This window comes from Nerophis lumbriciformis, linkage group LG11 (genome assembly GCF_033978685.3).
Source record: "Nerophis lumbriciformis linkage group LG11, RoL_Nlum_v2.1, whole genome shotgun sequence".
Taxonomy (NCBI): domain Eukaryota; kingdom Metazoa; phylum Chordata; class Actinopteri; order Syngnathiformes; family Syngnathidae; genus Nerophis; species Nerophis lumbriciformis.
Window position 1 is genome coordinate 43,286,713 of NC_084558.2, and position 14,699 is coordinate 43,301,411.

The 14,699-nt window shown below is 40.3% G+C and overlaps 1 protein-coding gene across 1 annotated transcript in view; it reads right to left on the bottom strand.

Annotated features, from left to right (window-relative positions):
- The window catches only part of agpat2 (1-acylglycerol-3-phosphate O-acyltransferase 2 (lysophosphatidic acid acyltransferase, beta)), a 38,657-nt gene that overhangs the window by 6,475 nt on the left and 17,483 nt on the right, over nucleotides 1–14,699 (bottom strand). The window contains exons 3-4 of the mRNA XM_061966513.2: nucleotides 7,092–7,267; nucleotides 6,921–7,016 (exon numbers count right to left, since the gene is read on the bottom strand). Coding sequence (XP_061822497.1) covers nucleotides 6,921–7,016; nucleotides 7,092–7,267 — 272 coding nt within the window. The remainder of the gene's footprint in view (nucleotides 1–6,920; nucleotides 7,017–7,091; nucleotides 7,268–14,699) is intronic.

Below are 14,699 nucleotides of genomic sequence, written 5' to 3' on the forward strand. Positions count from 1 at the left end.
TTGCCCTCTGGCGGGCGCTTAAGGTCCATACAAGCCTGAACAGACTCAGGGACAGCTTCTTCCCAAAAGCTGTCACCATACTCAACGCACATTTGCACTTATCTTTAATTGCACAGATCCTTCAGACTCAATGAACCTCCTTTCTGTTTACCTGTCTGTGTTTTTATTCTGTGTATTTTTACTTTAACTTGTGCTATTTATGTGTGCACGCACAGAGCTGCTCACCAAATCTCAATATGCTTTGTATAATGACAATAAAGGCTTTCTATTCTATGATTTGAATTACTCAAAAATCGGCGCCTTGTGTATGTATTAATTCTGGGTGTGCGGACCTCGACCCAATATTGTTTGGTTTATGGCATAATGATATGTGTGACCAGTAGATAGATGGCAGTCTCACATAACAGACTGCAGGTTGATGCCTGTTCAATAGAGTGCCAGTAAGCAAGCAAGACCAAAACTTTGATGTTTCATTGGGAATATAAGAAATCACACACGGCACTCAAAAATCTGTTATAATTATTAAGTACGATTTCGGTAAGCTACGAAGCCGCTCTGCTTGGTAGATTGTCGCAGCGTTACGGCTACAGTAGTCAGACGTACTGTGCTTCAACATACGGGTATTAAGATGGTGTGTGTATAAGGACCCCAATATGGCACCTATTGTGAGACCTATTATGCAAAACCAACTTTTCTTATCTACTGATTAGTATTTAGGATCTGTGTAAGTCCCGAAAATGTACGTGCGTCCGCCATTGTAGTCCACAGCGTTGTCAATAAGCTCCTGCTTTTTTCTCTATCCTCTTGTTGTGGCACATTCATCCTTCACTGTTGCCATTTCTAATTTAAAGCAGCGTACAATTCATATGTATATCTGTCAGTAGACTCGTTATGGAAGTACAAAAAAACTACTGGTACAACTAAGATGACGGGGAGAAAACGCTGTCAAAGTGGAGGCACGTAGATAAGACCGCCCAGCAAATGGCGCATCCTGAAGAGACGGTCAGAAAGTGGCTTGCAGATGGTCTGTAAAACATAATCTATGCAACATTTAGACCAAAGAACCACCATTACATGTTATGTAGACCACAAGGAAGTGTTCTAAATGTAGAAAAAAATACCAATATTACCCCTTTGGTTGTGAGTCATACCAAAGACTATAAAAATGGGACCCATTACCTCCCTGCCTGGCACTCAGCATCAAGGGTTGAAATTGGGGGTTGAATCACCAAAAATGATTCCCGGGCGCGGCCACCGCTGCTGCCCACTTCTCCCCTCACCTCCCAGGGGGTGATCAAGGGTGATGGGTCAAATGCAGAGAATAATTTCGCCACACCTAGTGTGTGTGTGTGACAATCATTGGTACTTTAACTTTAATGTGCCTTTAATCCGGTGTGCCTTGTTAGACCCAAATTGACCCGTTCATCGACAGTGCGCCTTATAAAGGAGGGACGGCGTGGCGCGGTTGGGAGAGTGGCCGTGCCAGCAACCTGAGAGTTCCTGGTTCAATCCCCATCTACCAACCTAGTCATGTCCGTTGTGTCCTTGAGCAAGACACTTCACCCTTGTTCCTGATGTGTCGTGGTTAGGGCCTTGCATGGCAGCTCCCGCCATCAGTGTGTGAATGTGTGTGTGAATGGGTGAATGTGGAAATAGTGTCAAAGCGCTTTGAGTACCTTGAAGTATAACCCATTTACCGAAAAATATGCTAAACGTAAAGTTGTAGAATGATTTAAAAATTATGAATCGATTTAAAATCGGAATAAACTAAATTAAAGGGGAACATTATCACCATTTCAGAAGGGTTAAAACCATTAAAAATCAGTTCCCAGTGGCTTATTTTATTTTTCGAAGTTTTTTTCACAATTTTACCCATCACGCAATATCCCTAAAAAAAGCTTCAAAGTATCTGATTTTAACCATCGTTATATACACCCGTCCATTTTCCTGTGACGTCACATAGTGAAGCCAACACAAACAAACATGGCGCATAGAACAGCAAGCTATAGCGACATTAGCTCGGATTCAGACTCGGATTTCAGCGGCTTAAGCGATTCAACAGATTACGAATGTATTGAAACGGATGGTTGTAGTGTGGAGGCAGGTAGCGAAAACTAAATTGAAGAAGAAACTGAAGCTATTGAGCCATATCGGTTTGAACCGTATGCAAGCGAAACCGACGAAAACGACACGACAGCCAGCGACACGGGAGAAAGCGAGGACGAATTCGGCGATCGCCTTCTAACCAACGATTGGTATGTGTTTGTTTGGCATTAAAGGAAACTAACAACTATGAACTAGGTTTACAGCATATGAAATACATTTGGCAACAACATGCACTTTGAGAGTGCAGACAGCCCAATTTTCATCAATTAATATATTCTGTAGACATACCCTCATCCGCGCTCTTTTCCTGAAAGCTGATTTGTCCAGTTTTGGAGTTGATGTCAGCAGGCCAGGGAAGCTAGGGTCGATATTCTTCTCTTGATCATCTTCGGTGGCATAAGGGACGGTGTGAGCCAAGACATCCAGGGGGTTTAGCTCGCTCGTCTGCGGGAACAAACTGCCGCCATTGCTTGCCGTGCTACCGAGGTCCTTTGTCCCTGAATTGCTCAGACACTCCGGCAGATTCAATGGGGGTCTGGCGGCAGATTTCTTTGACTTTATCGTTGGAAATGCATCTGCTTTGAGTGTCGCAGGATATCCACACATTCTTGCCATCTCTGTCGTAGCATAGCTTTCGTCGGTAAAGTGTGCGGAACAAACGTCCAATTTCTTGCCACTTTCGCATCTTTGGGCCACTGGTGCAACTTGAATCCGTCCCTGTTCGTGTTGTTACACCCTCCGACAACACACCGACGAGGCATGATGTCTCCAAGGTACGGAAAACAGTCGAAAAAACGGAAAATAACAGAGCTGATTTGACTCGGTGTTTGAGAAAATGGCGGATTGCTTCCCGATGTGACGCCACGTTGTGACGTCATCGCTCCGAGAGCGAATATTAGAAAGGCGTTTAATTCGCCAAAATTCACCCATTTAGAGTTCGGAAATCGGTTAAAAAAACATATGGTCTTTTTTCTGCAACATCAAGGTATATATTGACGCTTACATAGGTCTGGTGATAATGTTCCCCTTTAAGATTTGGATGTGAAACACACAAGATCTTGCTGCTCTTTCTCGAAGACCCCAGTGGCCTGTCAAAGAGACTGGCAGGGTTTAGCGTGGCTCTCCCTGGGGGCTGTCCTGCTTCACTACATTGAGCTGTTCTGGCCACAAATGGAAAAGAGACACAGGAGCAAATAGTGATTGATAGAATAAAACAGACTGAATAGGGGAATAGCGACCACCTCTGACCGGACTCGCTTGCAGGTCACGCTCACTAATGAGGGCCAGTGAGGATTTAACCACAAACCTGACATCAATCCCACGCACAAAAACTGCCGCTTTCATTTCATTTTCTGCCCCGTTTTTTTTCAACTCACCCACCTGTCTTGCCGTGAGTGTGCGCTCAGAACAGATGCTCTGACCCAGGGGGCGATAAAACTCATTAACGTACACAGCTGTCAGTTTGTGCTGCGCCTTCACTGAAATCTAAAGAAAAAAATGTCGTTTGGGGATTAAATTCAAGTAAAACTCATTATCAATCATCTGATATTATCAAAAATGAAATAGGACGCTATGTAAGGCGACTAGCTCCCTCAAGTGGCTGGACTGAGTACCGCGCTCACCCTGTGACAGGATGAAAGCAGCTGTTAATAGCACTCACTATAAATGAATGGGGAATGTTAAATTAATGGAAAAATGTACAGTTAATACATGTGATGGGTATCAGTTAGAGATGTTTTAATTTTAATGCATTTATCGGCCGATAATATCGGACTGCCGATATTATCGACCGATAAATGCATTCGAATGTGATATCGGAAATTATCGGTATCGATTTCCAAAAAGTAAAATGTATGACTTTTTAAAACGCCGCTGTGTACACGGACATAGGGAGAAGTACAGAGGGCCAATAAACCTTAAAGGCACTGCCTTTGCGTGCCGGCCCAATCACATAATATCAACAGCTTTTCACACACACAGGCCATTCTTGGTCAACAGCCATACAGGTCACACTGAGGGTGGCCGTACGTATAAACAACTTTAACACTGCTACAAATATGCGCCACACTGTGAACCCACACCAAACAAGAATGACAAACACATTTCGGGAGAACATCCGCACCGTAACACAACATAAACACAACAGAACAAATACCCAGAACCCCTTGCAGCACTAACTCTTCCAGGACGCTACAATATACACCCCTGCTACCTCCCTACCCCCGGCGCCCCACCTCAACCTCCTCATGCTCTCTCAGGGAGAGCATGTCCCAAATTCCAAGCTGCTGCTTTGAGGCATGTTTAAAAAAATAGTGCACTTTGTGACTTCAATAATAAATATGGCAGTGCCATGTTGGCATTTTTTTCCATAACTTGAGTGGATTTATTTTGGAAAATCTTGTTACATTGTTTAATGCAGTGTTTTTCAACCACTGTGCCGTGGCACACTAGTGTGCTGTGCGATACAGCCTGGTGTGCCGTGGGAGATTATCTAATTTCACCTATTTGGGTTAAAAATATTTTTTGCAAACCAGTAATTATAGTCTGCAAATTATGTTTTGTTGTTGAGTGTCTGTGCTGTCTAGAGCTCGGCAGAGAAACCGTGTAATACTCTTCCATATCAGTAGGTGGCAGCCGGTAGCTAATTGCTTTGTAGATGTTGGAAACAGCGGGAGGCAGTGTGCAGGTAAAAAGGTGTCTAATGCTTAAATCAAAAATAAACAAAAGGTGAGTGCCCCTAAGAAAAGGCATTGAAGCTTAGGGAAGGCTATGCAGAATGAAACTAAAACTGAACTGGCTACAAAGTAAACAAAAACAGAATGCTGGACGACAGCAAAGACTTACTGTGGAGCGAAGACGGCGTCCACAATGTACATCCGAACATGACATGACAACAATGTCCCCACAAAGAAGGATGAAAACAACTGAAATATTCTTGAATGTTAAAACAAAGTAGACGTGGGAAATATCGCTCAAAGGAAGACATGAAACTGCTACAGGAAAATACCAACAATAGAGAAAAATCCACCAAAATAGGAGCACAAGACAAGAACTAAAACACTACACAGGAAAACAGCAAAAAAGTCAAAATAAGTCACGGCGTGATGTGACAGGTCGTGACACTACACCTACTTTGAGACAAGAGCTATGGTGATGCATGCTTGGTTATGGTTTAAAGTCATATCCAATAATTGCGACAACGACTTTTTACTGTCAACTGAGTTTCGTTTTTTAATGATTTCTGCTAGTGGTGTGCCTCCGTATTTTTTCAACGCAAAAAATGTGTCTTGGCTCAAAATAGGTTGAAAAATACTGGTTTAATGCATCCAGCGGGCATCACAACAAAATGAGGCATAATAATGTGTTAATTAATGATATTTGGATCGGATCGGCCGCCGATATTTGCCAAAAAATGCGTATCGGCAAGGCATGGGAAAATGCCGATCCAGATCCAGTTTTAAAAAAAACTCCGGTCCGTGTTTTCCAACGCACCTATCTAAATAATACATTCCACTTTTCTGCTGCTCCCTAATTTCCGTTCCGCATTTTCCAGCACACCTTCAACACATCCACAGGTCTGTGGATTCTCGCGCAGTTGCTTTTAGCTGCTGGCATTACACGACAGGCTCTTCTCACTCTTTCCTGTGTCTTCCTCTCACAGACAGCAAGCGCACCTTCTTACACACGTCACATACTGTCACGTCATACGTCACATACGTATACGTCCTCCCCGAGCAGAGAGGTAGCAGCATGGCTAACGTTAGCTGTGATGCAAGCGCAGCCGTGCTAGCAACGCTCCCTCTAAGGTGCGCGCCTGTGCAATTGCGCACGGCAAATCTATGCCACGCACAAAATTAAATAAAAAAATAAGCGCATAACAATTTTCGACACACGGACACGACAGAGAAAACAGTTTTCGTCATCATTGTTCAAATATTGCAACGCCTGTCGAGACGCTTATCTCCATTCGGTGCCACACGTCCACACCATCAAAATGCTGAGGCAAACATTTCCACATCAACACCGTATGAAAAAATTTGTGATTTTTTTAGTTGTGATTTCCTTCTCTGCATGAAAGTTTAAAAGTACCATATATTAATGCAGTATGAAGAAGAATGTTTTAATGTAGACACATAGAATCATCATACTGCTGTGATTATATGCATCAAGTGTTCATTCAAGGCTAAGGCAAAATATCCACATATATATGGTGTATCGTGACATGGCCTTAAAATATCGCAATATTAAAAAAAGGCCATATCGCCCAGCCCTAGTTCAATGATGCCATTTCTGTTTGTCATGTATAATTTTGTCTATTTTGTGTTTATCCATGAATAAACAGGTCAGTTTCTTGTTACCAACCATTGTGTATTATTCAAACTCCCCCAATTCAGCTGGCTAGTTGTTATCAAGATCACTAAAACCCTTTTCAACATGATTCTGACAACTAAGTAGGCTAAATAACTTTAAACTTCAATACATGCTCGGATAGGCCGGTATCGGTCAGTATCGGTATCGGATCGGAAGTGCAAAAACAATATCGGTATCGGATCGGAAGTGCAAAAACCTGGATCGGGACATCCCTGGTGTTAATTCCACGACTGTATATATCGGTATCGGTTGATATCGGAATCGGAAATTAAGAGTTGGACAATATCGGAATATCGGATATCGGCAAAAAAGCCAATATCGGACATCTCTAGTATCAGTTCATCTCACTCATGGATGATTGGTATCGGAAGCAAAAAAGCAAAACCCTGATCAGAACACCTGTCATTAAAACGCGAAAGGTAACAAAAAAAAACGGTACTAACTTGTGCTTGCACGGCCAAGTGGAACGCGCCTTTTTTGAAGGGTAGCAAGTCCCCTTTCTGGTTCCGCGTTCCCTCAGGGAACACCCACAGACGGATCTGCAGAAGTCCAAGAGAAAAAGCCTCATAGTCACGCTCACAGACCTTGAACGTTCCGGGAGGACGCCGTGTTACCTGCTCGTCCAACATGGTCTGGGCGGCGTCGGCCATGACGCTCTTGGCGTCGCTCGTCTTCTTGCGGTTGATGAAGACAATGCCGCCCAGCCAGCAGATGAGGCCCACCGTGCCGGCGTAGATCAGCTCCTTCTTGGCGATCATGGTGCAGCGGTCAGGCAAGATCTCCATCAGGCCTGAGGGAGAGAGCACATACTGGAACTGGGCCATATGAGCGTTTTATATTGGCCGATATCGCTAATTATTAAGGCTGCGAAACTTTGGGCACCACACGATTCGATTGAATTCGATTCTTGGGGGTAATAACTAGATTCAGAATCGATTCTGGATTCACAACGATTCTCGATTCAAAATCAATACCTTTTTGATATCATTTGGTGCCAATTCTATGATTAACTACATTCCTCCATAAAATAGATAAACATCTCTAATCAATTTCTTTATTACTTAAAAGAAAACTGGTTTTGTTTAATAAAATGCTTCCCGAACATTTTATAAAGTCAACAATATGATTTGCCTGAGTGGCTGGACAGGACAGATTGCCAAAAAAACTAAATAAAATATTTGCAAAAAAAAAAAAATCAATTTGATTTTTTTTTTCAATCCATGAGGTATTGCGATTAATCTTAAAATCGATTAATTTTCACATCCCTAACTGCTTTTTATTAGAAATGGCAACAGCGGAGGATGAATGTCCCATAACAGGAAGATAGAGAAAAAGAAGAAGCTTATCGACTACTGTGTCTGCACCGACTTAGGATGCGCGCAATTTTTCAGGATTTATGCAGATCCCAAATACAGATCAGCAGGTACCAGAAGGTAAGAAAATATGCTTTTGCATAATATTGCGAAACAAAACACCAGATAAGGTCTTATCTTATACACACACTTTACCATTTCCAAAAAAAAGTCCCGCTTTTCCCGAAACTCCAGGAATTCCATAATACCATTTCCCAATTCAACATGTTACTACTTCAACATTTCTCGACTGATTTGAAAAATTACAACACCAACCATTTCAACACATTCAGACCATTCAAGTTTTTATTACCATTTTCAAAAAAAATTCAGTTTTTCCCAAAATTCCCAATTTTTTCAGAAATTCCCTTTGAAATCAATGGGACATTCTTCAAAGTTCCACAACTCCCACATTTTTCATCTGATTCAAACTGTTCCAACTTCAAAATATTCAGCCTGTTTGGGAATTGTGTGCTCTACTTCAACAATTCTAAAAAAAATTCCAGGATTTCAGTTCAACTTCAGCATTGGAGCATTAACACGCAAGAAAAGTGTTTAATGCGCCCACAATCTATCAAGCAGTGAGGCTTCATAGTTTACCAAAGTCGTACTAAAACATTTTGATAGATTTTTGAGCGCCGTGTATAATGTTCTATATTTTCAATGGAACATATAAAATGTTGGTGTAGTTTACGTGAGTCATATTGCTGTCTACACGTATCTCTTATGTTTGAGTGCCATCTACTGGTGACACTTATCATTACACCATGTACCAAATAAAATTGTTTCGAGGTCGGTAAGCAAAACCAGAATTATTCCATACATTAGGCGTACCGGGTTATAAGGCGCACTGTCGAGTTTTGAGGGAGAAAAAATGATTTTTAGTGCGCCTTATAGTCCGGAAAATACGGTACTGCGAACTGCATAAGCAAAATGGACGTGTTTTATAGTGCCTTCTGCACCCTTTCCTATTTTAGCTTAACCAGTCCCAGTCAGACCAGTACGAGGTGCCTGACAAAAACTTCATGATCACGGCTTTGAATCTCCTCAGTGGCCCGCCTGAGTGAGGCACCACCAACTTTTTTTTTTATGAAATATGGAAAATAAGGGCCAGGATAAAAATATGTTCAATGTAAAACATTTTATTTCAAATGTAACCTTACTCTGATTATAATCCATTTGGCGATCAAAGTAGAAAGGAAAGGAATTGTCAAGCATAACCTACTCAGTGGCCTAGTGGTTAGAGTGTCCGCCCTGAGATCGGTAGGTTGTGAGTTCAAACCCCGGCCGAGTCATACCAAAGACTATAAAAATGGGACCCATTACCTCCCTGCTTGGCACTCAGCATCAAGGGTTGGAATTGGGGGTTAAATCACCAAAATGATTCCCGGGCGCGGCCACCGCTGCTGCCCACTGCTCCCCTCACCTCCCAAGGGGTGATCAAGGGTGATGGGTCCAATGCAGAGAATAATCTCGCCACACCTAGTGTGTGTGTGACAATCATTGGTACTTTAACTTTAACTTTAACTTTAAAAAAACACTAAAACAATGTAAAAACACAATTCTAGAATCCCATTGAACATTTAAGTATAATCTCTTAAAATGAACGTGCAAAAATAAGGAATATATAAGAAATGCTTAATAAAGTGTAACAAAATAGTGCAAAGTGTGAAAACAGACAAACCTGAGAAGAACTATTTTCTGCAGGTTTAGTGCCTTAAAGTTACAGCTAGCGTGGCTATGGTGGTGTGGTATTATCGATCTTTGTGAGGACGAGTGCCTTGCATTATTTACCGACCACATTTGGTCTGCAAGGCATTGTATCGACTACAGAAAAGAGCTATAAGGATTATTCATAAAGCAGATTATCTAGAACACACTAACATATAATTTACTAATTATGGTTTATTGAAACTACAGGAGCTAGTAAAGTCACAGCTATTATGTGTTATGTTTAAGGCTAAAAGAAAAACAATACCAGCAAATTTACAACAAATGTCATCACTTCTGAGAATGAAGAGCATAGAAGAAAAGGTCATTTCAAACATCAGTATTCAAGGACAACTTTAAAACAAATGTGTATATCAGTGGTGGGGGGTTAAACTAGGGAATTCTCTTTACAATGAGATAAAAGACTGTAGAAATATATTCCAATTGAAAAAAAGATATAAAGACAGAACAATAAGATCATATGGACAGCCGTAAGTGTCTACATTTTGCTTTCTATTTATTATTTTACTTATTTTTTGTCTGGTTTTGTATTTGATTTGATTTTGATTTCTATTAAGGATCCCCATTAGCTGGTTGCCACAACAACCCACTAGTCTTCCTGGGGTCCACAAACTCAATACAATTACAAGTAAAAGCATATAATTATAACTACACAATACAGAAAAAAAATAAAAGCATCAACTAGCAAACAATTTACAGTCACAGAATAATAATGACCATGTAAATATAACTACACAATACAAAACCAAACAAAAATCATCAACAAGCAAACTAATTTACAGACTCAGATAAAATATTACTTTCCTTTTAAAAACCTGTTGTTATTTTGTTTTGTATCATCCCGTGAGGTGTATATTACTTTTTTTGTTCGGTTTGTACTTCATGAAGTTTTGCACTTGTTGTTTTTTTTTTGTGTTTTTTCATTATATTTGGATGCATTTGTTTGGTTTGTATGCTTATGAATCTGGGCAATCCATTAAGTAAGACTGCGTATTATGTTGAAGGGGGCAGGAAACATAAGATTTTCTTCATCCTGTTCCTCCTCAAGCATAGGTGTGTAAATATGTGTTTGGTTGCTAAAGTTTAATTGTCTATTGATCAAAAATGCACATCAATTAAGGAGATAAATAAAAATTAATGAATGAATGAATGGTCCCCCTTTTTTTTTTAATCCAAAAAACTGCTATACTGTCCATGTTTCCTCTTTTATCTACAATTTTCTAATTGCTACTTTCTCTTCTCACTCCATGCAAAGAATCAATTGCAATCCCCGCCTGAGGCTGAGATGTTAATTAGACACTGCAAGCCTCCACTCCTTAGACAAACTACCACGAAGGGAAACATTTTGTTCTCTGTTGGAAGATTATACATCCCAAATCCTTCAGCCTGAATCGGAACAATCGATTTTGAATGACCGCTTGGTTTGTTCATTTACTCTATGACGTGAGGCCAGATGAGATCCATCACATTGACGCGGGTATTGATCAACGCATCAAATCTAAACCTACTGTAGCATGCTTTTAAAATAATTGTAGTGATCGCGTGGTCCTCAGCGTGCACTATAGTTGATTGATATTTGCCCCAGTTTTAACTGAGCCTAAGGGCGCTCTCAGTGGACAATCCGTGCTGAGCTTGACACCCAAAGTCCAGTTGGTGTGATGCTTTGAAGCGGTCGTATTTAGTTCATGTGAAACCATCTCTCTTCCCACCAGTTATTAATGATACCCGCTGCCTTGTATTATAAAAAAAAAAGCCAAGTAAGACTCAAAATACTCCAAAATGTCAAGAAAGTTGTGATACTGCATTCTTTAGGGATTTAACAATATGAAAATGTCATGTCACGGTCATCATTTTTATCACAGTATTGTTAAATGTGCTCAAAAAGCCCTTACACACAGACTGAAATCTTTTAACAAAGTTAAAAATAAATAAGTAAATATATTCCTTTTGCAGAAGAAACATTAAATATTGTTTTGACTCTGTCGGAGCCATATTGTTGTTATTTGAGTGTTTTAGGGATGTAACAATATGAACATTTCATATCACGGTTATTTAAACCAAAATGATCACAGTAACGTTTTATGTGCTCATGCATTTATACACACTGAAATAATTTAGTCGAGTTTTATTTAAAAAAACAACTATAGTAATAATTGACACATATTATATTAATATTCAGCGGCGGTGCCGCGGTAACACCGCATTCACCGCTAATTCTCATACTTGCCAACCCTGCCGGGAGACTCTCAAGTTTCAGTGCCCCTCCCAAACATCGTCACGTCCGCTTTTCACCCAGTCCAGCGAGTGCTGGCCCAGTCACATAATATGTGCGTCTTCAGCACACACACCGACGTAAATGCAATGCATACTTGGCCAACAGTGATACAGGTTACACTCGTATAAATAATTTTAACACTGTTAGAAATATGCGCCACACTGTGAATCCACACCAAACAAGAATGACAAACACATTTCGGGAGAACATCCGCACCGTAACACAATATAAACACAACAAAACAAATACCCAGAATCCCACGCAGCCCTAACTCTTCCGGGCTGCAATATACATCCCCGCTACCACCAAACCCCGCCCACCTTAACTGACGCACGGAGGGGAGGGGGGGGGTGTATATTGCAGCCCGGAGGAGTTAGAGCTGCATGGGATTCTGGGTATTTGTTTTGTTGTGTTTATGTTGTGTTACTGTGCGGATGTTCTCCCGAAATGTGTTTGTCATTTTTGTTTGGTGTGGGTTCACAGTGTGGCGCATATTTCTAACAATGTTAAAGTTATTTATACGGCCACCGTCAGTGTAACCTGTATCGCTGTTGGCCAAGTATGCATTGCATTTACGTGTGTGTGCATACAGAAGTCGCACATCTTTTGTGATCGGGCCAGCACGTTGTTGGAATGTATGAAAAGCGGACGTGACGTCAGCTCGTAGAGGACGTTAAAAGCAGTGCTTGTAAGGCACGCCCCCAAGAGTGTGGAATACGAGATATAATGACTGATGAACAACTTTGTTCGATAATGAAAGATGCCTCAGCTCAAAGCCTGAGCCCCAACATTAATGAACTAGGATCCAAGAAAAGATGTCAGGTATCTGGCTTGGGCACATTAGATTAGATCAGTGTGCTGCAAATTGAGCAGTTTAAAGTCCTGAATGGTTGGTTTATTCATTGTTATTTTATTTTAAAATGTATTAGCCTGTGGAAAAAGTTAATGTTGATATTTACCTCAGAAGGCTGCAAATAGAAAAGAGGCATTACATTTTTATTTAAATTGTATTTGATATACCATTGATATTTTTTAATTATTATTATTATTATTTGAAACTCGATTTTGCATGTCACTATAAAGTTATATAAGCCTTGCTTGTTCAATATTCAATGCAAAACTTGTTTGGGTCCCTATTAAAAGGTTAATTTGTTCAACCTTGGCCCGCGGCTTTGTTCAGTTTTAAATTTTGGCCCACTCTGTATTTGAGTTTGACACCCCTGTTTTAAAATGTTTCTTTTAATTCATAAAAGCAAATTTGCTTCACATCCGGTTTATGTGACTTCAGGCAAGTTAAATATTTGTTGTAGACAGCTTCGTTTTTGTTGAAAAAGTTGTTTCAACAAACAAAACATCTCTCTGTCTTATCTCCGAGTATAGATCGATCACTTCATTCGAAAAGAGCACAGCTAGCAGTTTCAATGTGCTTAGTTGCTCAGACAGTAATGTGTTTAGACAGGTTTGGATTGGGGTATGTAGTTTCTTCATGAGGAAAGATGTTAATGTCTTCTGTACCATATTAGCATTTAAGGTAGCGAGTGCTAGCTTAAGTTTCCAGTAAAAGAGCAGTGTCTGTCACAATACGATCAGTACAAGGAAGCCCCGATTAGTCCATGTATGCGAAAAGACGGAGCTTCTGTGATATTTGAATTGTTTTTATTAATGTATTGTATAAAAAAGACTGGCTTACATAGCAGTAAAAGAGAACAAAAATATAAAATTGAACAGGGGATAGATTTAATATAATCAGAGAGTATTATCGCCACAATTTCAATCGCTTTCACTCTACTGTAATTGCACTGAATGACTCATGGGGGCGCCATTGACTCTCGAGTAATATCTTTTTAAACAGGGCACTGCACTTAAAGTTAAAGTTAAAGTACCAATAGTGGCGAAGTTATCCTCTGCATTTGACCCATCACCCTTGATCACCCCCTGGGAGGTGAGGGGAGCAGTGGGCAGCGGCGGTGGCCACGCCCGGGAATCATTTTTGGTTAATAAACCCTCAATTCCAACCCTTGATGCTGAGTGCCAAGCAGGGAGGTAATGGGTCCCATTTTTATAGTCTTTGGTATGACTCGGCCGGGGTTTGAACTCACAACCTCCCGATCTCAGGGCGGACACTCTACTTGAATCTATAGTCGCAGCCTTCGAATCGCGATTCTCACGTTGTGCGATTCAGAATCGATTCTCATTTTTAAAAATTTGATTTATTTGATTTATTTTTTGTATTTTTTTAATTAATCAATCCAACAAAACAATACACAGCAATACCATAACAACGCAATCCAATTCCAAAACCAACCCAGCAACACTCAGAACTGCAATAAACAGAGCAATTGAGAGGAGACACAAACACGACACAGAACAAACCAAAAGTAGTGAAACAAAAATGAATATTATCAACAACAGTATCAATATTAGTTACAATTTCAACATAGCAGTAATTAAAAATCCCTCATTGACATTATCATTAGACATTTATAAAATAAAATAAAAAAAGAACAATAGTGTCACAGTGGCTTACACTTGCATCACATCTCATAAGCTTGACAACACACAGTGTCCAATATTTTCACAAAGATAAAATAAGTCATATTTTTGGTGCATCTAATAGTTAAAACAAATTTACATTATTGCAATCCGGCAAATATATGCCACGCACAAAATCAATTAAAAAAATAAGCGCATAACAATTTTCGACACACCGACACGACAGAGAAAACAGTTTTCGTCATCATTGTTCAAATATTGTAACATCTGCTGAGACGCTTATCTCCGTTCGGTGCCACACGTCCACACCATCAAAATGCCGAGGCAAACATTTCCAGATCAACACCGTATGAAAAAAATGGTGCTTTTTT